At 37.5% G+C, this 20,114-nt stretch overlaps 1 protein-coding gene across 2 annotated transcripts; it reads left to right on the forward strand.

The window, feature by feature from the left end:
• The first annotated feature begins 403 nt into the window (after window positions 1-403).
• DNA2 (DNA replication helicase/nuclease 2) lies at window positions 404-19,541 on the forward strand. Of its 2 annotated transcripts, none has more exons than XM_068688877.1 (21): window positions 404-563; window positions 1,081-1,260; window positions 2,190-2,373; window positions 3,562-3,707; window positions 5,185-5,310; window positions 6,170-6,389; window positions 6,901-7,018; window positions 7,327-7,492; window positions 8,742-8,936; window positions 9,748-9,978; window positions 10,454-10,570; window positions 10,655-10,764; window positions 12,017-12,126; window positions 13,111-13,335; window positions 14,515-14,708; window positions 14,812-14,901; window positions 14,994-15,186; window positions 16,584-16,673; window positions 17,264-17,446; window positions 17,588-17,734; window positions 18,355-19,541. In XM_068688877.1, the coding sequence occupies exons 1-21, from the start codon at window positions 553-555 to the stop codon at window positions 18,409-18,411; spliced, it is 3,093 nt and encodes a 1,030-aa protein (XP_068544978.1). In that variant the 5' UTR covers window positions 404-552; the 3' UTR covers window positions 18,412-19,541. The 2 variants fall into 2 exon arrangements, with proteins under 2 accessions (XP_068544978.1, XP_068544977.1); XM_068688876.1 differs by lacking the exon at window positions 404-563 and adding an exon at window positions 635-775.
• Window positions 19,542-20,114: the final 573 nt, after the last annotated feature.

Here is a 20,114-nt window from a genome sequence, read left to right on the forward strand (position 1 = left end):
AAAAAAAAAGTCTGCGTGTCAGTGACTCCCGTGCCACCTCAGAGGCCCTCGGTGTGGCTGCCCGCCCAGCAGCGACCGGTACTGAGGGGTTGTTCTCAGAGAAAAAGCTCAACGCCAGGGTTGAGGTTCGCCGACAGGCACTGGGAGAAAGAAAAGCACCTCGAAATTCCCTTTGAGCCGCCGCCCGGCTGTCGGAGGAGCGGGCACCAGCGGCGCTGACGCTGAGGGGCCGGCGCTGACCGTTGGGCTCCCTCACAGCGCGGCCCCACCCCTAACGGCCGGGGGCCGCCGCGCGCCGCTTCCCGCCTTCACCCCTCCGCCGTGCGGCGGCGCCTCCCATTGGCTGCGCGGCCTCCTTCCCACCAATGGCCGGCCTGGGGGCGGGGCTTCTCGGGAGGCGGGCGGGGCGGGCCGGGGGGCGGCGGCATTTTGTGAGGCGCGGGGAAGGGAGCGGGCCCCTCGCCTCATCTCTCAGCAGCTCCCCTCGCAGCGCTGCGGGGCTCAGGCGGGCAGAGCTGGGCCGGGCCGGGCCGAGCCGCGGGGGCTCTCCTCATGGCCGACAGGTAGCGGCCGGCCGGGGCGCAGCGCCCCTGGGGCGGGAGGTTTGAAATTAGAAGCGCGGCGTGAGGGCGGCTGACAGGAATAACGACCCGCCGCCGGGGGCTTGCTCACGGGCGCAGGGTTTGAAGCGTAGTTGGAGTTAAGTTTGGGATGAGCGAGTGTTGAGGCACCAAATGGAAGCACTAACTGCAATAAGGAGTAGCTTATGTGCTACGTATGTCTCCTTCATTAAAGCTTCCGTGGTATTTATCTTCTTCCTTATGGTTCATATGTCCAAATGGTGTCTTTGACTTCTTTCAAAGAAACAATATGGAACCATTGTTAGAGTTTTCCTACACGCTATCGGTATAAAACTTAAAAAGCACACTGTAATTACCTGTCTATATACACAAACATTTAGAAATTTGAAGGGGGTCGATGTTGAATTTATGCTTGAAGGTTGTTCTCGTCTTGTGTGTGGGTTAGCTCTTTTCTTCTCAAATAACCTAATGTCTTTGTATTCACAAATTGTTATTTCAGTTTCCGGAAGACAGTGACTGACTCCTCTAGTGCAATACTTAAGAATGGGTTGAACAACAGATACCGTGTGTTGGAGGTCAGCGTAAAGCAGAGTAATGGAAATGATTCTGAAAAGCACCTGACAGTCACCTCATCTCAGTCACTGCAAGATACAGAGCTGTGCATCCTTAGGAATGGCTGGTAAGGCACACAGAAATGTAGACATGAAATATTGTATTAATAACTCAATTTTCTTTGTGTTGCCTTAGAGGAGAGTTTTACTGAAAATGAGAGTATTGTCTTAAAAATGATTAGAAATGTTGAAACAACCTTTATCTAATATTGTATTGTCATCATTTTAGTGTAATGGGTGTTTGTCTTGAGAAAACTGATGCCATTTAACTTGTATTGAGTGCATATTGCTACCATAAAGTTTTAGTTTGTTCAGTCTTGCCTTCATATGAAGAAGTAGAAAGATTATAAATTTTAATTAGGCTACTTAGTTTCAGGTAGAAGTGTTACTCTGAGTGATGAACCCTCACTGTTCATATGAAAGTGCTATGTCTGTAAAACATGGGGTTTTGAAACATACGTTGAAATCTTAAGTTGAGCTGTACAGTAAAAGTATTTAATAAGGGAATCAATGAGGATTCTAGTTTAGGTGTTTGTGCATTGATGGTATGTTGTAGAGGAAAGGACTTGTTTAGTCTTTTGAAACACAGGGAAATGCATATGCAGTGTGCTTTTGAAAATGAAAAGCACTGCTTTTAATTTTGCGTGAAAGTCTGGAAGATGGAAAAGGAAAAGCAAAGTCTAAGAAGACTTTAAAAGACAAAATATAAAAGATCTTGAACCTTGAAACTTGTCAATTAATGAAAATATTTTAAAATTATTATTAATAATAAAATACTTTGAGATTTTGCTGAGCTTTTGAAACAAGTTTAATAGAAAGGTTGCAGTCACGTAATTAAAAAGTGTAGCATGCTAGCATAAAATACAACAATACTGAAATGACTCAAAGCATGGATCTGGAGTGACTTGAAGTATGGTGAATCTGTTATGTTAATGTATAATTTCTTAGGTGTGGTGACCTTTGCTTGCAAATGTTTTTTTAATGTATTGTTTTATAGGGAGTGTGTTCCGGTTGTTCCAGGAGACATCGTTCATTTAGAAGGGGACTGTACTTCTGGTACGTGGATAATAGATGAACAGTCAGGATACCTCATTCTTTACCCAGATCTGCTGCTGTCTGGCACTACAATATCAAGCAGCATTCGATGCATAAGAAGAGCAGTGCTGAGTGAAAAATTTAGGGTAAGTGTTAATTGTGGAGCATCAGATGTTTTATTGGGCTAATGTTTCATGGAAACTGTTAGTTTAACTCAATATTAATTAAAACTGTTGGTTGAGATGCTGTTCTGTAAAATTGTATTGATCTTCACAATGTTTAGGCTACTTGTGGTTTGTGGTTTTTTTGTTTTTGCAGAGGTTTTCAGTTGAAGTAATCTTGTGTTCTTAATACAGGTAGTGGGGACAAAAATGTTCTACCCCCCATCTTAAGATTCTGGCAACTTCTTTGATGCTCTTCTGGTTTTTAGACATGTACCTTGTGCATAGGAATCCCTTCTGAGGGATGTGCCTCCTGTTGGCTATATGAGAACATAATGTAACCTCATTTGGATAAGTTAAAAACATCAGAAAAATCAGCAAGGCTAGGCAGTTTACCCTCTGGAAAGAGTTCTTTAGCTCATGATCTAGCTGGAATATACCTATACTGGAATTAGGGCTGATGTGGGCTAATTCTGGAATCTAAATCCAAGTACTGGAACTTGGAACAATTTTGTTTGGAAGGGGCAATGCAAAGGGTGCTGATCACAGGATAACACCACCTTCCAATTGGGAGTGGAACCCACAACTGCCAGGTCTGTGAAAGAGATCAATAAGTACAAAACATACTGATTAGCTTTCCAGTTTCTTGGTGGCTTTTTAAAGGTCATAATTTACTGCTAAAGTCTACAGAACCCATTCCTGAATGGCTTAGACGGGTTTCTGAGCCATTCTGGTATTGCTTGGACTAATTTCATGTGAGTTGGTAAAACAATGTGAAATTGCTTAATGTGTGCATAATAAAAAATAGTATTTGTAAGATTGTAAAGAGAGTTGCACTAGGAAATGCTGCTGTTAATACTGTTCATGAGCAAAACTTGCTCACAATTCATTTTAATCTGTGTCTTTGTTCCTCACCTGTCAATCACATAAAGATTGCATCTTAACACCAGAGAAAAATGAGAGAGAAAGCAATAGGAGAGACTCATTTCATTTTGGCTGCATTCACAGTCAGGTTTGAACTGATATTAATTAGTGAGATGAAAGATCAAATGGTTTGTCAATTATTAAATAAGTGACATCTATCATGTGCAGTAAATAAACCCAGACATTTTGTAAAGAAGCTACATGAAGTTAGCATAAATCCTGATGTTTGTTGTATCATTTCTGTTTTAGGGCTCTGACTCTGGATCACGCCAAATGCTTGTTGGTACAATTCTTCATGAAATTTTCCAGCAATCAGTAACAAATAACCTGTCACCTGAAAAAGTAAAAGAACTAGCAAATAAAATCGTATATGGACAAAAGTATCTCAGAGAAATGTAAGTAGCATTGCAGATACATGTATGTTTTTGTTTTGAAGACTGGATAGGAATGCTTGAACTAGCAGATAACACATTTTTTTGAAGTAGAAATTTACTATTATCAGGAGAATGTTCTACCAAATGACCTTGCTTAATAAAACTCAGGAGTCTTTTAATATTTCACTGTTCCATAATGTAGTTTAATATGCCTGCCCTGCTGAATTGCTTCCATAGATGTAAATTATGCTTCTGAAGAAACTCCAACAGTGTGCTTGTGTGGGTGTTTTTGTCTGTAACACCTTATTTCTCGGCATTTCTTAAAGCTGATGAAAATTTGATGAGCATAATTAGTGTTGATAGCTGGGAAATAAAATAGTGCTTGGTCACCAACAAGCTTCTGAGATGTTTGATATATTCTTCATTGGGTTATTTAACGTCTCTGATGTTAGAGGACCTTTATTTTCTCAGCAAGTCTGATGGAAATGCTAGCTGGATGAATAGTAGTCTTCATATTTCTGTCAGAAATGATGAGACAAGTGGCTGTCAGTTTAAAGGGATCCACTGCAGACTTGACTAAAATTGAATTCAAGTCACATAAATCCAGTTATCTCTAGAACATTACAAAGCACGTACTGGGGAAAGTGTCTGTCAGCCTTGGAAGAGATGAGAAATAAAATGAGAACAAGATTTATTACTCTGGTTCTGATATGAAGGTGACTGTTTTAGATTGTCATTCCTCAAGGCATGTGTCTCACACTGGGCTTCCATATTTGAAACTGTTCGTTTCAATTGGTCTTTGCATATGTAAGCTACTATTTCTTGGTACTAGAGAGTAAGTTACATAAAAGCCTGATGTTTAAAGCCATTTGCACTTGTTTTGTAAAACTTGCTTGTATTTCTCTGGTGCTGTAAAATAATGACATTATTTCCAGTGGATGCCAGCACTGAATTGTCTAATGCCACATGATCAGGCTCTGTTTAATGAGGCTTCTGCTTTCTTGCGTGTTTGTAACTGTAGCAACTGAAGATGGTGATTCCTTCCCCCATTTGAAATGGCCTGAAGCCTATCAAAATGTATACCAAGAGCAATTAGCAGATCAGTGTATTGAGACAAAAAAACAAATACAAGGAAATGGTCATTTTCGTTCATGTTCTCAGTTTTGCATAAAGCATAGGAATAGGCAGTTCTAAATGCAGTCCTCTTTCACTTCTACTGTTGGTTTTATTTCATCACTTTCACCTTGCTGATGCTTCCTTTGTATTACATCTGTTGTTTCAAAGGAGTTAGATCAGAAACAGTGTGTTCCATCTTTTGTAACTGGTGCTCAACTGTAGTTTTATGGATTAATCAGTTGAGGTGAATCTTAATGAATCTGCTGTCTGTTTTATAGATGGTTCTTTAAACTTGACAGTCATTTCCAGTAATGTTTGAAATTCAGTGTCAGAAGCAAAGGTAATATTTGTCTCCTTAATGTAAGTGGCTTTATTTTTTTAGGTATCACTTAAATCTGAAGCAAGCAGAAGTAATGCAGGAAATAGAAGAATACTTGCCATCATTTTTTAAATGGACAGAAGACTTTATGCACAATCCAGTTAACCAAAATAAAATGCAACTAAAACTGTAAGAAGAAATTTAAAGCCATTTACAATTGTGTATCTTGTTTGGTTTGCTTTCATTTTTAGAAGAACGCTTCTTATGCAAGTCAGTTCAGTGATGAAGAGTTAATTAATCACCTCAGTGCCTAAATAGCTAATCTTGAGCTGCATATTTAGCTCCAATAATGAATACTGGGAAAAATATAAAGGACCTTTTATAGGACTGAGGGAGAAGTTACAAATAATCACAGTAGTCTTAACATTGTTTATAAAAATGTGGTACAAAATAGATATTTTAGTAATTAGTAGAGCAAGCATACTTGATCAACTGACTAAGCCTGAAGTTATAAATGTGTAAGACTGAAAACTAGAACATTAGAACTTACTGAAATGAAACTCTTCAGTAAGATAAGGTTATCAGTGAAACAATGTTTTGACTCTGCTGTTGCAGAGTTCTTCTTGTCTGACTTCTTGTTGTCAATGGTAACAGATGTAGGCTGTTTAGGTTTCAGAGAAATGGCAGGTCAGGAAGGTAGCATAAAGTAAAAATGTGTATGCTACCTTCTGGTGCATATATCACTAAACCTTTTGTAGAAATGAAATGTTTTTAGAGCATGTTGATTCAGAAAAGACCAAATGCTGTTAAAAAAACATTTCAAAATTGTATTTTATCTTTGAACTTTAGGTGAGTAGCAAAACTACATGCAAACCTGCAATTTAAATTAACTTTCTGATATGCTTTCTCTGTTAGTGGGAAAATGGCTTCTGTGAGACTTAATAGGCACCCACTTTAGAAATAATGTATATTATAACACATTTTAATGCTTAAGTATTAAGAACTAAGGGAATTTATTAACTTCTGACTTCCTTTATTTTCTTCTTAGGTCAAGTGATGATAAAACTGGAGATTTCTCTTCTAAGATAGAAATTCTAGAGATCTTAGACATTGAAGAGAATATCTGGTCTCCCAGGTTTGGATTGAAGGGAAAGATTGATGTTACAGCCAAGGTGAAAATCCATCGTCAATCTGGAGTACAATCTAAGATAATGCCATTAGAGCTCAAGTCTGGAAAGGAATCTAATTCTATAGAGCACAGGAGTCAGGTACGGAAAACCAAACAACCAAATAATTTGATTCTCAGTGGCCGTAAGTAATATCTTGTTTTATTAGAATGACTTATTTTGTCTTAATGAATGCAAAGTACTTTGTGTGTGGTATAACCAGTATTTGTGGATGGCTGATCCTGGAATGCAAAAAGTTGTAGATATAAAGTGAAATTTTGAGTGAGAACACTTACCACTTTCAAACACCTTTGTCTTTCCTCTTGAAGAGGAAAAAAAAACTCGATACATTCATGTACTAGCTTGAGGCAGACTGCTTTAAGAATTAGCATTGTACATCCTGGCAGATAGCTGGTCAGTGATCTAGAGGTAGTAGCCATGTACAAGCTTTTGTTAGGAAAGATGCCTTTTAATTGAAATATTTTATTAGGTGCTTACTACTTACACTTTCTAGATACATTGTGATAGCAATGGCTGCTTAAATTTTGGAAATAATAAATTCAGCCTTTTTTGGTAACACATTATAAAAGTTTGATATTTAAAATGTTTGCAGGTTATCCTGTATACCTTGTTGAATTTAGAAAGGAGACTAGATCCTGAAGCTGGATTTCTTCTTTATCTTAAAACTGGTACGATGTACCCTGTTTCTGGGACTCGCATGGATAAAAGAGGTAAAGCGGTTCCCTTGTCTTGCAAACCATACTTAACTATCATAATTAAAACTAAGCATTCTAGTAATAGTTAAACACATCAAGACTTACTCTTACGGACGTATCTGTACTTATAGATGTACTGCTTATCCTATTTTTACCTATTCAAATAAGCTTACGTTAAAAACTTAAATGTTTTGTTAATATGTTAGGACTTTGCTATATGAGTACCTATGCCTTAGCTAATTGTGATGCCTAGTTATTTTTCAGTTAAGAATGATTAAAAACAAAACTTAAACTGTCTACCTAGTTTGTTCTTTTTTTGGCAGAATTAATGAAGCTAAGAAACCAGGTGGCCTTCTACTTAATGCACAGCACATATAAATCTACTGTGGGAAGACAGCACTCACAGCTCGCTGCTTTGCCTCCTGTAATTGATGACAGTCAAGCCTGTAAATATTGCTCCCAAATGCACAATTGTTTCCTATATAGCAGGTAAAAAATAATGAAGTTTGACTCTTGTTTTTAAATAAGCTTTAAATGCTTTTAAATGATGCTGTAATCTGATTTTTGTGATTCAGTGTATTTATGATAATTCTTGCACCCTGAAATAACACTGTTGAATCCTGCACAATGCATATAGTCTGTCTGATCTGGCAGAGACTTAAACATCTTTGCTCAGGTGCACTTTGAGCAGGACAAAATCTGAGAGAAGTCTCAACAAATCACTTGATGAAGACAACAGCTGTCTACTATATTTAAATTAATAATAATTATGGTTAAAAAACTAATATCCTTACAACTTCTTGAAGTGGGCAGTCTTATGAAGCAATAGGGCTGAGTTGTGACTGGACAACTTTCTCATGGACTCCAGGCAGTAGTTTCCCTGTAAGGGTATCACACAAAGAATGATACATCAATACCACTGTAACACTACTGTAATCAGTGGTCTTACCACAACTCCCATTAAAAGACATGAATAAATGCTTGATAAGTTTTTACATGAAGTTTTTGAATTGGTTATAAAGGTATTATAAAGCTGAATGGTTGTTTTGTGTGTTTTTTTGACACTAAAAAAAAAAACAACACAATTTCATACTGAAGAGATCAAGTGGGTTTTAAAAAAACAGAACTATGGGGAAGATCTTTTAAAGCTGTAGGGATAAAAGTGTTGAGGGGACTAGTTTCGTGGGTATATGCTGTGTTTTTGTACAGTAATTTTAATTAAATACTATTTGTAATATTCAGCTGTTAAAGCATTACATTATTCCTAATTGAGTAATATTCTTAACTTGTGAACTAACCTTTTTCTCTTTGATTACATTTCTGTATACGTGATTTAAGTATGTCTATAGATAGATAGTTCTGAGATGAATTCACTTGAAGTATGAGATTTAACAGTTACTACAAAAACATTTGCTTAAATAAATCTCAATATAGTATTCATAGCTTGCTTTAAAAAAAAAAGGTGTAAAAGATAAAATATCTAAATATGTGTACAACTACCTTTGAAATATCTTTAACTGTTCTTTAACTTATTGTCCTTAATTAAAAATCAGAGAGGTGATGTAAAGTTATTACTATGAGATTGTTCATATGAACAAGGATGTATTCAACCTTATTTCAGTCATGATAGATAAATTTAAGTGGTGTGTTTTTCAGTGATTAAATTTAGATTGGCATTACATACACACAGACTTGTGGATAAAAGCTGATTCTTTCCTGTGTTTGGTTCTATTCCTAGGGCTGTAGAAGAAAAGATTGCTAGTATCTCTTTTCCTCCTGCCATGGTATCGATTATTGAAAAAGAGACCCAGCACCTGAAGCCCTCCCACTTGGAATATTTTAGTCTGTGGTACTTAATGTTAACGTTGGAGATGCAAACTGGAGAGGGCAGAAAGGGGTATAAAAATATATGGATGATACCTTCTTTGGAAAGGTAAGATAAATTTGTAACCTAGTACAAATGATCCCCTCCTTCAGTAACTGGAAGTGAGGCACTGTCAACTTGTAGTTTTCCCTATAAGGAAACTAGATGTTCTCCATTGCTTGTAGAAATAGTCAAATATGCTTTTTGCAAGGTTGTTTTTTGTGAAATGTGACCTAATGAAGGCATTAGCTTACTGCATTCATAAGTTTGCTATTTTCAATAGGAGATTAAGTCATATACAGGGAAAGTAAATTAACTGCAGCCTCAAAATTCAGAAGCAGGAGTTAGTTTTGTGTTGTTTCAGTGTCTGAGGGTTGACCCTGAGTATTGACTGTGAGTCCAGCTCATTACACCAGTTTCCTGAGGGTTGATTTGATGAAGAGTGATGTGTTTGGGGTCATATTCTTAGGCATGTCTAAGAACATGGATGAAAGGTGGCTAAGGGCTTTTGCTGGCTGAAGTGTCTTGCTATTTTACAGTGCTTGATCTAGCAGCTGTGGAAAAATTGGCAGTTTTGGGGCCCGTTTCAGGATGTCTGTAGAAGGGAAGTGTCATTGTGTTTAAGGTGAAGCAAGAAACTCAAGCAAATATTAAACACTTCAGTGAAGTGCATCCATTCATTTCAGTGTTCAGTTTTGAACAGGAAGTTATCTATAACTTTAGATAGCACAGTCTCATTGAAACAAGTACAGGGGTTTTTACAACTCTTCTGGTCAGAGTGCCTGTTGAAAAGTGTGTATTTAATTCTTTGTTTCTTTTTAAATAATCTCTTACCAAGGGGATTTTATGTAAAATATCACTTTTTGTTATATCTTCACAGAGAGAAGGCTGGAGATTGTGTTGGAAACATGATCAGAATTGATCAAGTGCAGGAAATTTCCGAGGGACAGTATCTGCATTCTTTCCAACGTAAAAATGGCACAATACCTGGAGCAAACCTCTTGGCTGGTGATAGAGTGGTTGTGAGTGGAGAGGAACATGGGTTGCTTGGTTTGGCTACTGGCTATGTTAGAGAAATCAGTGCAACAAAAGTCTCCTGTTTGTTGGGCAGGTAATAGAACAACAGAAAAAGCAGCTACCTGAAGGCATTATGATAGGGGCTTCAGGCCTATCAGGGGCACTTCCAGGCCTCAAGGCAACTCTGATGTGGTGACTTGGGCCTGGGGAAGTACACCCTTGAAAGACTAGTCTTGATTGAAAATGTCTGACCTTGATTAGTCTCTATGCTTGTCTATTTAACTAGGTTGACTGATTAAAAACATGTTTAAACTCAATTTACTTATTTCTCCAACATGAGACGATATGGATACTGTGACTGTTACTGTTAAAGGTAACCTGCATTATTCAGACTAAACTGCCTTTAAATTTGGCTCTGATTTTTATTTTTGCATCAGTCAGTAGTGTTTCTTCACGTTGTTGCTTCACTCTGTGACCTCTGGGAGCTTAATGCTTAGTAAAAAGTCTTTCATCATCAGCATGCTGCTTGTAAATAGAATTAATTTGTCCCTGTTACTGTCATCCTCCAGGAATTTATCAAAGCTCCCCAAGGATACCACCTTTAGGCTGGATCATGAAGAAGGAGATTTTGGTACAGGGGTCCCTTTTGAAAACCTTTCCAAATTGATGAAAGATTCCCCAGTCAGGTATGAAGAATCAAATTTGAAGGTTTTGGGGTAGTTTCTCAGTAGACAACTCTTAATTCTTGGTTTTTTTTTTTTCATCCACAGTGAAAAGCTCCGCAACTTGATTATTGACTTTGACAAACCACGTTTTATACAGCATTTGAGCTCAGTTCTTCCTGCAGAAGCAAAGGAAACTGTTGCAAATATTTTAAAAGGTATAAAATCTTTCTAAACCCTTCCTCTCACCCCTCCTAATCTTTCGTCTAGTAGCGTAAGTCCATTGACAGAGCATTTATCACACTAAATACAAGTTTCTTTCTTTCTGAGATCAGGGCCTGGTGGTAGTTTTCTGCTTAAAAACAAGACAAGTTCTAACATTACATGTCTTTCTGTGATTAAAATAGTTAGAAACTACTTGGAAGACATGACCAGATGTTTGCTTCGAATTTCACTTTTGTTACTTCCTGCAGCTTGCTGTTTGTTCCCGATTTTGTAAAAATAAGAGAGCAGAAAAGACTCTTGGGATAGGGGAAGTGGACTCTCAGAGAGGAAAGAGATGGGCTTTAATGTAAGCACTTGCATAAGCGCTCTTGCTGACTTGTTGACTGCTCAGTAATATGTGAAGCTTTGGGGCACTCTTGTTTTTTTTTTTTTCCAACAAACTTTGTATGTGGTAGTGTCATGTATTTGGTGAAAGTGTTTCTTTGCCTTTGGCAGAGTTGTCTATGAAAGCAGAAATTTAATTGATTTGTCTTAACTCTGAATACAAACTTTCTGAAGACTGAAACCTCTTGTTGCTTTGAGGTCTGCTTCAAATAAGGATTTGCCCAGCCTCCTTGCCAACTGCTGAAAGAATAGGAAATGCGGGGAAGGCATATATTATGAAATTTAAGAATGACAGATTAACAAGTACTGCAAGACAAAGAGTAACAGATCCTTCCTGTACTTGCAAGCCATATGTGTTCTTTATAGTAAGGCACTGATCATTCTAGATACTTTTTTTTTCCTTGAGTTTTGTCAAATCCAAGGCTCTGAAATATACTGCTCATCTGCATCAGACAGGGGAAAAATAGCTCTGGTTTCTTGCTGCTTCTTCTAGAAAAGATTATGCAATCTCTGCAATTCACTTCCCTTTGCCTTTAGACCTGTGTTTGAACCTGAAAGTGGGTATGATAAAATAGAAATGTCCATGCAAGATACCATATGGAAGTGGTCATTTAGTATATTAGGAAAAAAAGGCATAAAAGGCCTACAAAGGCAAACATTATATTATAATGTTGAACATTATAATGTACTTTATAATGTTGTACATTATAATGTTGAACTTCATCAGAACATACAGACTTGCCCCAATATTTTCTTTAACAGTTTAAGGGGAGGCAGAAACTGCAGTTTTGATTTAGTGATGTTAGCAAATATAATGATTTTGAAGGACAGATAATTGATGGTTGTTTTAATTCTTTAAAGGTCTGAATAAGCCTCAGAAACAGGCAATGAAACAAGTGTTGCTTTCGAAGGACTACACGCTTATTGTGGGTATGCCCGGAACTGGGAAAACCACTACAATATGTGCTCTGGTAAGATCTTGTGCCTGGACTTCTAATTTTTTTATGACACTTGGAGGGGAGTATTAAACACTTAATAAAGTGTATTTTTCAAAATTGATTGTCATGATTTAGTGTACTGCTATTTGTGTTTTCTTATTTGGATTTATACATTAATTTTGTTGAAGAACCTTTATTTGGTACAACTAAAAATTTGTTTTTGTGCACTTCTGCTTACTTCTGCTTTTGTGGAACTATGTTGAAGGGAGAAAATTCAATAGTAATATTTAGTCTGACATTTTAATGTTAAATTCTTTGGTCGCAAATGTCAGCAAGTCCCCCAATCCTGACTCACAGCTCAAAAAAGGACTCCTTGGAGAAGTCTGTAACTTGCTTGTGTTTAAATTATACAAATGTGTGGTGCTGAAGCATGTGTAGCCTGCTAGCCAGCTCCTCTGGCTAGTGTTCTCTCTCCAGGGATGGACTGTGGGGATGTACTGGACTCAGGCTGTAGGTTGAGTGAGTTCCTGACAGCTGAAAGTGAGATGTCACTATTATTTCATCTCTCCTAATTGGGTATTCTGCTCTTGTTCCTTACCTGCTCTGTGATCTCTGATGGGGAGAGAGGAGAAAGGAGAGCAAGCAGTGCTGCTATCAGATCAGCTCATTCTACTGAATCTAACGTAGTTAAATTGTGGAGAGAAGTATTTCTGGGAATGGACTGCATGGCTTGTTCTTTGGTGTGCTGCCTTTTTAGTGCAGTTGGCAAGTCTGAATGGAGGTTATCTCTCTGTTTTGCAGCATATGTTGTATGTGTGCTATTTAGGAGAAACATCACATCCATTGCCTGTGTCCCTTTGATAACAACTAGGTAGCAGATTTGGTCGTGAAGAGCAAGTCTTCATACTTGCTCTTGGTTTCCTCTGAAGATTACTGTTCCCCCTAGACAAACTTGGGATTGCTGGTTCTTTTTTATAAGCTAACAACTTCCTTTTCTTTCCCTTTGCCACTTGTTAGGTGAGAATTCTCTCCGCTTGTGGCTTCAGTGTTCTTCTGACTAGTTTTACACACACTGCTGTGGACAATATTCTGCTGAAGCTGGCCAAATTCAAAGTAGGCTTCTTGCGTTTGGGACGAGCTCAGAAGGTTCATCCAGATATACGGAAATTTACAGAAGAAGAAATTTGCAGGTCCAAGTCAATTAACTCTGTAACAGATTTGGAAGAGCTCTATAACAGTCAGGTGAGAAAATTGTTTTTGTTAGCCCTGTGAAATGTTGAGGATAATTGTTAGCATTTGAACAAACAGAATACTACGGAGAAGGAAACTATCCTAAGTGTGTGTTACTGCTATGAGAAACTTGAGCTGAACAAGATACTCAATTGTTGCCTCATTGCAATTTCATTATAGCTAATAATGACCAACATCAGTAATCTAAAAGCAAAAAAGCATTTTTTCTGCTTAAAAAATAGCTACATACAATATGTAATTACATGTGTAATACATATGTATAATAACTCCCACAGGCTCCAGTCCCTGTTATGTGTGCTAGTTGTGATGTTTGTAGAATCAGGGTGTGGGGAAGAAGAAGAATTGTGTTGTGGAGCTGATCTGACCAAACACTAATTTTTGACGGAAAGATCAGTGCTGCTCTGTGTGTTAATGCAAAGGACCACACCATGAACTGGGGAAACAGAGTGGGTGACAGCTTTAAATTAAATTCATTGAAAGAATGAAATGCCATGGTAGTTGGAATAAATGCTGTACTGCCAAACCCATCGCTTACTTTGCTGCTGATAGGCGTTGCAGGAAAATCATTGAAGTAATAACAGAAGTATTGTAACACTTCATATTTAGTCGCTTCAGATTGCACTGGAAGCACAGAGATGGAAAGAACTTATCATAGAATCATTTAGGTTGGAAAAGACCTTTAAGATGACCTAGTCCAACCTTTAATGAGTCACAATGCATTATGTATTCTTGCTGTGCTTCAGAAGAATATAAGAGTTTTATAAATGAGGAAATAATGACAGCTGCAAGTTCAGCTTTCTATTTTTATTGTCTGTTTGAAAGCTTAAAGGGGGGAGAAGGGGAGAAAAAAATGCTCCTACTTTTCTAAGGTAGTCATTTTAACATACTCCAGGAATTGTGTATGCACAGAACTTGGTATTATCCTGAGCACGTGTCAGGAATGAGTTATTTACCAAGTCCTATTCTAAAGGTGATTTTTGTTTGTCATTTGTTGATGCAAAATTTTAGGAATATTAGGCCAATGTGTATGCAGAATGTGAACTGCTCTGATTTCAAGGATTAAAGGTTTCTCATTTTTTCTTTTTAGTTAATTTAAAGTTTTCTTCTAATCTAAAAATGTACTGTTAAAGTGTGTAAGATGTCTCTTATTTTTACTGTCTCAATTTTCAGCCAGTGGTAGCAACAGCTTGCATGGGAGTAAATCACCCCATCTTTGCTCAGAGGCAGTTTGATTTCTGTATAGTTGATGAAGCTTCCCAAATAAGCCAGCCCATCTGTTTGGGCCCACTGTTCTGCTCCAAAAGGTTTGTGCTGGTAGGGGATCATCAGCAGCTGCCTCCACTTGTACAGAATTCAGAAGCAAGGTAAGATAAAAATGCTGCTGGACAGATATTAGTGATATGAATTCTGGGAAGTCTCTTGCAATGTGTGGCCTGACACATTTTTGTGGTTTTTCTTTTGTAACAGAGATCTTGGTATGAGCGAAAGCTTATTTAAAAGGCTGGAGAAAAATCAGAATGCTGTTGTCCAGTTAACTGTGCAATACAGAATGAATAGGTATTTGTAACTTCTACTTGTTACGGTAGGGTTTTCAATGTGGGATTGAAATTGCAGGATTTAAATTAATTTCTTCTCTTCTAAATCTTTAGTAAAATTATGTCGCTGAGTAATATGTTAGTATATGAAGGCAAACTGGAATGTGGATCAGAGAAGGTGTCAAATGCCACTGTTAACTTGCCGAACCTAAAGAAGTTGAAACTGGAACTTGCAGATGCTTCAAAAACATGGTTGAAAGAAGTACTTGAGCCAGACAAACCTGTGTGTTTTCTGAACACTGAGAAGGTAAAGTTCATTATATTCTCCTTTCAAAATTGCATTTTTGATGCAAGTTTTCAATACAGTCAGCACATAAGAATTCATACAGCTAAGGCAGGGTAAAGTACTTAGCTTTAAAATTGGTTTCTTGTTTATATGTAAACTGCAATGTGTAAAGATGTTAATAGCGGTAGAGTTGCTGCTGGAAATATTGCATTTAACAGCAGTTGAAAAGTTTAATTCAGGCAGTGCTGCAGGTAATGCTATATGTGCTATAGACTTTGTTCTTATGTAGACAATGCAGCTGTAAGTGTGCAGCCCTACTGATGTCCTTGCAACCACAGAACGCTGTCATTTCCAGTGGCTGAGGATCAGTATAGTCTAAGCTGTGCACCACTGGGAGGAATTATTGCAACTCTATTACATTTTGGAGACATTTTAAATTGGGAGGAATAAGTTGCTTCAGGTGTGTGCTTTAATAGAGACTCAATTTATTGCAGGAAAAATTAAACTCCATAATAGATGAGAATTAGGTAAATAAACTGAGGTAAAATGAAGAAGAGTTGATTAATCTTTTTCCAAATATATTTTATACTAACATATACTCAGTGTCATATTTGGAGTCACTGTAGTTGGTGACTAGATTATAATGATTTGAGTCTAACAGCTTGGATGCTGATTCCTCTTGACACCACCTTTTGCCAATAATCGCTGACCCTGGAAAGAACTCACCAGTCAGTCTGTGTGCTCTCAAGCACGTTTTCTGACCCTTTCATAGAAAAGGTAACAGTTGGTCATAGGGAAAATGCTTGTCACAGCAGGAAACGAGTTGGTATGCTGTCTGTCCATTAATCAGACCAAAATTAGTCATGTGAAACTGGATCTGCTGGTCCATTTTAATTTTTTGCTTTGCTAGAAAGCCCGTCTCAAGTATGTAGAGCTGTTCTGTTTGTAGAACCATCAGGAAAGTTTCTCTTTCCAAAATATTCTTGGTTTTGTTGAAGCATTAGGCTCTGATGTCACGTCGCTTTCAACTGCTGTAAAAATTCCACTTATTGTAGTATTCAAACAAAACCAAAAGAGCCACCTACAAAAAAGTCCATTTTTATATGGTATATCAGGTTAACTGTAAAGTAAGATGATTGAGCCTTGACAGTTTCCTGAGGTGCATTGCTATTACTAAAAATTCTCTATTATTTGAAAGTGCTTTTACTAGAAACTCATCTTTGTGGAGTGTTTCAACCACTTTGCAGATGCTGTGTTCTGAGGTTACTTTATGGTATAGGTTGTTATAGTCTGTCAAATTTAGTTTTTACCCTTTTTTATTAAAACTTAGTATAAAAATGTTATGATATGGTGAGTTAAGGATCAGAATACAGTGTGTGATTGTAGACACTCATTATTTTCTGCTTATATTTCTAAAGGTCCCAGCACCAGAACATGCAGAAAAAGGTGGTGTATATAATGTGACAGAAGCCAAACTTGTGTTCTTCCTCACGTCCTTATTTATTCAGGTATTTTTTAATTATGTTGCTCAAGAGTGACAGCTTTATAATGAATCTTACATTGCTGTAGAAGCACCAACCACACGTACAGGAGAGATGACCTTAAGGATAAATTCAGTGTTAGGTACATGTCACTATAGTGAGGGATCTGAGGTCTGCATTCAGTTCCTGTTCCTTGCCTGGTTGCAGCTGGGCTGCATAAAAGCTGGATGACAATTTCTTTGAGATTAGGACTTTTTATTGTAAGGGAGGGGAAAGGATTTGCACTTGTTCCTTATTTCAGCTAGTCAACTTCAGGAGTAATACAGAGTAATTAAGAGTTACGAACGCTCACCTCACAGTCTGAGGAAGAAAGGAAGGTGAGGATTTTGATATCTATCTTTATGCCAGGTTTAAGACAAAGCTTGGGGTCTTGCAGTATTTAGTATTTTCTTTAACGCCAATTATACCTAGAGTTCCACTGACTTTTTAGTGTAGAGATGATAGCTTGCAGCACTATTTAAATATATAGATTAGCCTCATTGAGGCTCTTCTGACTGTAAAGAGTATCCCAGGCTAACTGCAGTGACTGTTTTCTTCTTTCTATTTTCTTTATTTAGGCTGGTTGTAAGCCTTCAGACATTGGTGTGATATCACCATACAGACATCAATTAAAAATAATCACTGATTTGATGGCGAGACTGAAGGAGAACAGAGTGGAAGTCAACACTATAGACAAGTACCAAGGAAGAGACAAAAGTATCATAATTGTATCTTTCGTTAGGAACAGTAATGAAGAAAATGTGAGTTGGTTGTACTAACTTGACTTTCAATCTGGGTAAAACTCACCCACAACCTTGAAGTTTTTGATGCATTTTGACAAATTATCTACATTAAATTCTACGTCTTAGGTAGGAAAACTAATAGCAAATCATGTTTAACAGCTTGGAACCCTCCTGAAGGACTGGAGACGTCTTAACGTTGCTATCACAAGAGCTAAGCACAAACTAGTCATGGTGGGCTGCATTCCATCTCTGCGCCGCTACCCTCCTCTGGAGAAGCTATTGTGCCACTTGCAGGCCGAGGCAATGATATCCTTTTTCTCCAAACCGTTTTGTGAAAAGGAGAAGGTAAGATGGGACTTGTTGGGATAGGAGGTAAGGGTGGAAAGACCTCTGATCATTTAGGTCGTAGTTGTAACGTTGGTTGACAGCACAGTACAGAACGTGTCAAATGTGCCAAAAATATACTTTGAGGTCAAGCTAATAGGTGGACCTAGAACCTTTGCTCTATCTTCAAAAGTACAAATAAGTTCATGGTGATTTGCAATTCAACTTAAACCTAAGTTATTAAATCTTTCTTTGCATTTTTTTGTTAATCATCTTAGTTCCTTGGCATCTTAATGTTACTGTGATTCGTTTTCCTCTGGAAGAACGACACATTTAAATACAGGTTGAGAGAATGGTTCAGGAATAAGGTTGCTAGATGGAAAAGTAGTATAACTTTGATATGTGTATGTTTTTTTGGTTCTCTCCAGCATTGTGCCAAATTTGTTCTAGGTGTGGCTCCTTACATTTCCTATTTAAATGGGAAGGTTGAAAAGCTCTTAGATGTTTTTTTTAAGCATCACTACATACTCATCTTGGTTTTGTGTGTGTGATAGCAATACCTTATTGAAATGTTTGAGAACTACTTCCTTAACTTTTGCTACATCTTCAATCTTCCAGCTGGGGCTTATGAAAGTATCCACAAATGTAACATTTTGTGATTATGAAGACTTTAAAAGACATTTCCCATCTATTTTCTTCTGGTGCTGCTGAATGTAAATCACTGCTTGGTAGGGTGAGTGCTGATGTGCACTGTTCAATGTGAATGAAGCCAAAACTGAAATGACATTCAATTATTTTAAATGGTTCATTTCAGTAAAAGTAACAATACACATTTATTTCTTCAGTAAGCTATTTCTTAAGCTGGCCATTTCGGTACCAGTGTATTTGCAACAAGTGAGGAATATGAAGTCTTCTGTTCCTTCGGCTACTGGTTGGCTATTTCTATATTCACTTCTATCTTGATGAACATTTTTCTGTATAAGTGAATGGAGAAAAACTTGAAAAGAGGGGAGTAAACCAGTGCTGCATCGAGTCAGTTTTCTGGGCTCAGTTTGGTTTTAAGCACTCTTAACATGTAGTTGACATACCATTAATCCCGTTGTTAGCATTCCTAATAAACTGTGTTGTACAGTTTTGGGGGATGTGTTCTTTCAAAGCCTTGTGTTTTCCTTTTTTTTAAATACTGATCTCTCTTATATTTATATACATACTGTAAATAATCTTTCATATGAGGATCCCTTGGTGGCTTGTCTAATCCCTTGATTTTATGTACATCTGGGAGGAATGTGATACTGATTCACTTAACTCCTTTTTATGAACTAATGTATTTAGCAGGTGAATCTGCTGAAGTGATATGCTGCCCAGCTGAAGATTGTTGTAAAACTGCTGGTTTCAGTCTTTGATGTGTGGTCTTCATACAATATGAATAGAATTACCAAGAAACAAAACTAGAGTTGCAGCTTGCTGGCTAAGGTGTTAACATGTGCTTTTAATGATATCATGTTCAATACAAAGCATCTTCTACTTGATTAAGTCTAGTTTCCTTATGCTATCTCATATGCTAGAATAGTTCTGAAAGGCTTCTTTCAGAGATCAGTGGGAGAAATGTCAATTTTTCTTATTCTTAATCTTCAGTATTTATTTTCTCTTGTATCAATGTCAGGTGGTTTTGTGTATATAGTTGCAGACACTTCCAGATGTTAAATGTGGATATCTTTGTACTTCTTTAAGCTACTCCCTAACTTTTGTAATGTTTGAAATAATAAATTTTGATATTGGTTTCATTCCAGTTGTTTGTTCACAATGCTTCACGTAATACACAGCGCAGAAATAGTTGGAATACATGACAGGATCTCCTGTTTTCAGGTTACATGCTTCTTCAGCAACTTCGCATGTTTGGGTCTTTTGAAAGATACCGTTTAGCTGCCACCCCACTTTTTGCTTATAAGCATTGTTAGTTCAGGATACTATATTCTTGTTAGAATAGTTTCTTTCTTTGATTAGGATATGTACACAGAAGGCTTAAGATGTAGCTTTTTTCTTATACTAAATTAGTCATCCCTCTACCACCCTGCATCGGAAAGAAGCATGAGAAAAAAACTCTTCTTCCCTTATCTGCTTCTTCCCTTGATGTAGGGTAAAATCAGATTACAAGGGAAACAATGTTTTGGTCTGGTGGTCTTACACTTATGCTGTGATTCTTTGAAATACTCTTCTTATCTTCTAAGGAGTATCAAAAGCATCTCTTAAAAACTGACTGATCTCTGCTGCCTTAAGAACTGGTCTTTCTCAGTCATGGGTATCACCTTCAACACTGCCTTAGTGCTATATATTTCCCTAGGCTACTTCTGTAACTAAACAT

This window comes from Anas acuta, chromosome 7, assembly GCF_963932015.1.
Source record: "Anas acuta chromosome 7, bAnaAcu1.1, whole genome shotgun sequence".
Taxonomy (NCBI): Eukaryota; Metazoa; Chordata; class Aves; order Anseriformes; family Anatidae; genus Anas; species Anas acuta.

What these genes read in the sequence shown, in the direction of transcription:
- DNA2 (XM_068688876.1), top strand. Translation starts at nt 735, where the DNA reads ATGGAAGCACTAACTGCAATAAGGAGTAGCTTATGTGCTAC. An exon ending in GTTTTCTGAACACTGAGAAG is followed by an intron (nt 15,187 to 16,583) that starts GTAAAGTTCATT and finishes ATATTTCTAAAG; the next exon opens with GTCCCAGCACCAGAACATGC. An exon ending in GGAACAGTAATGAAGAAAAT is followed by an intron (nt 17,447 to 17,587) that starts GTGAGTTGGTTG and finishes CATGTTTAACAG; the next exon opens with CTTGGAACCCTCCTGAAGGA.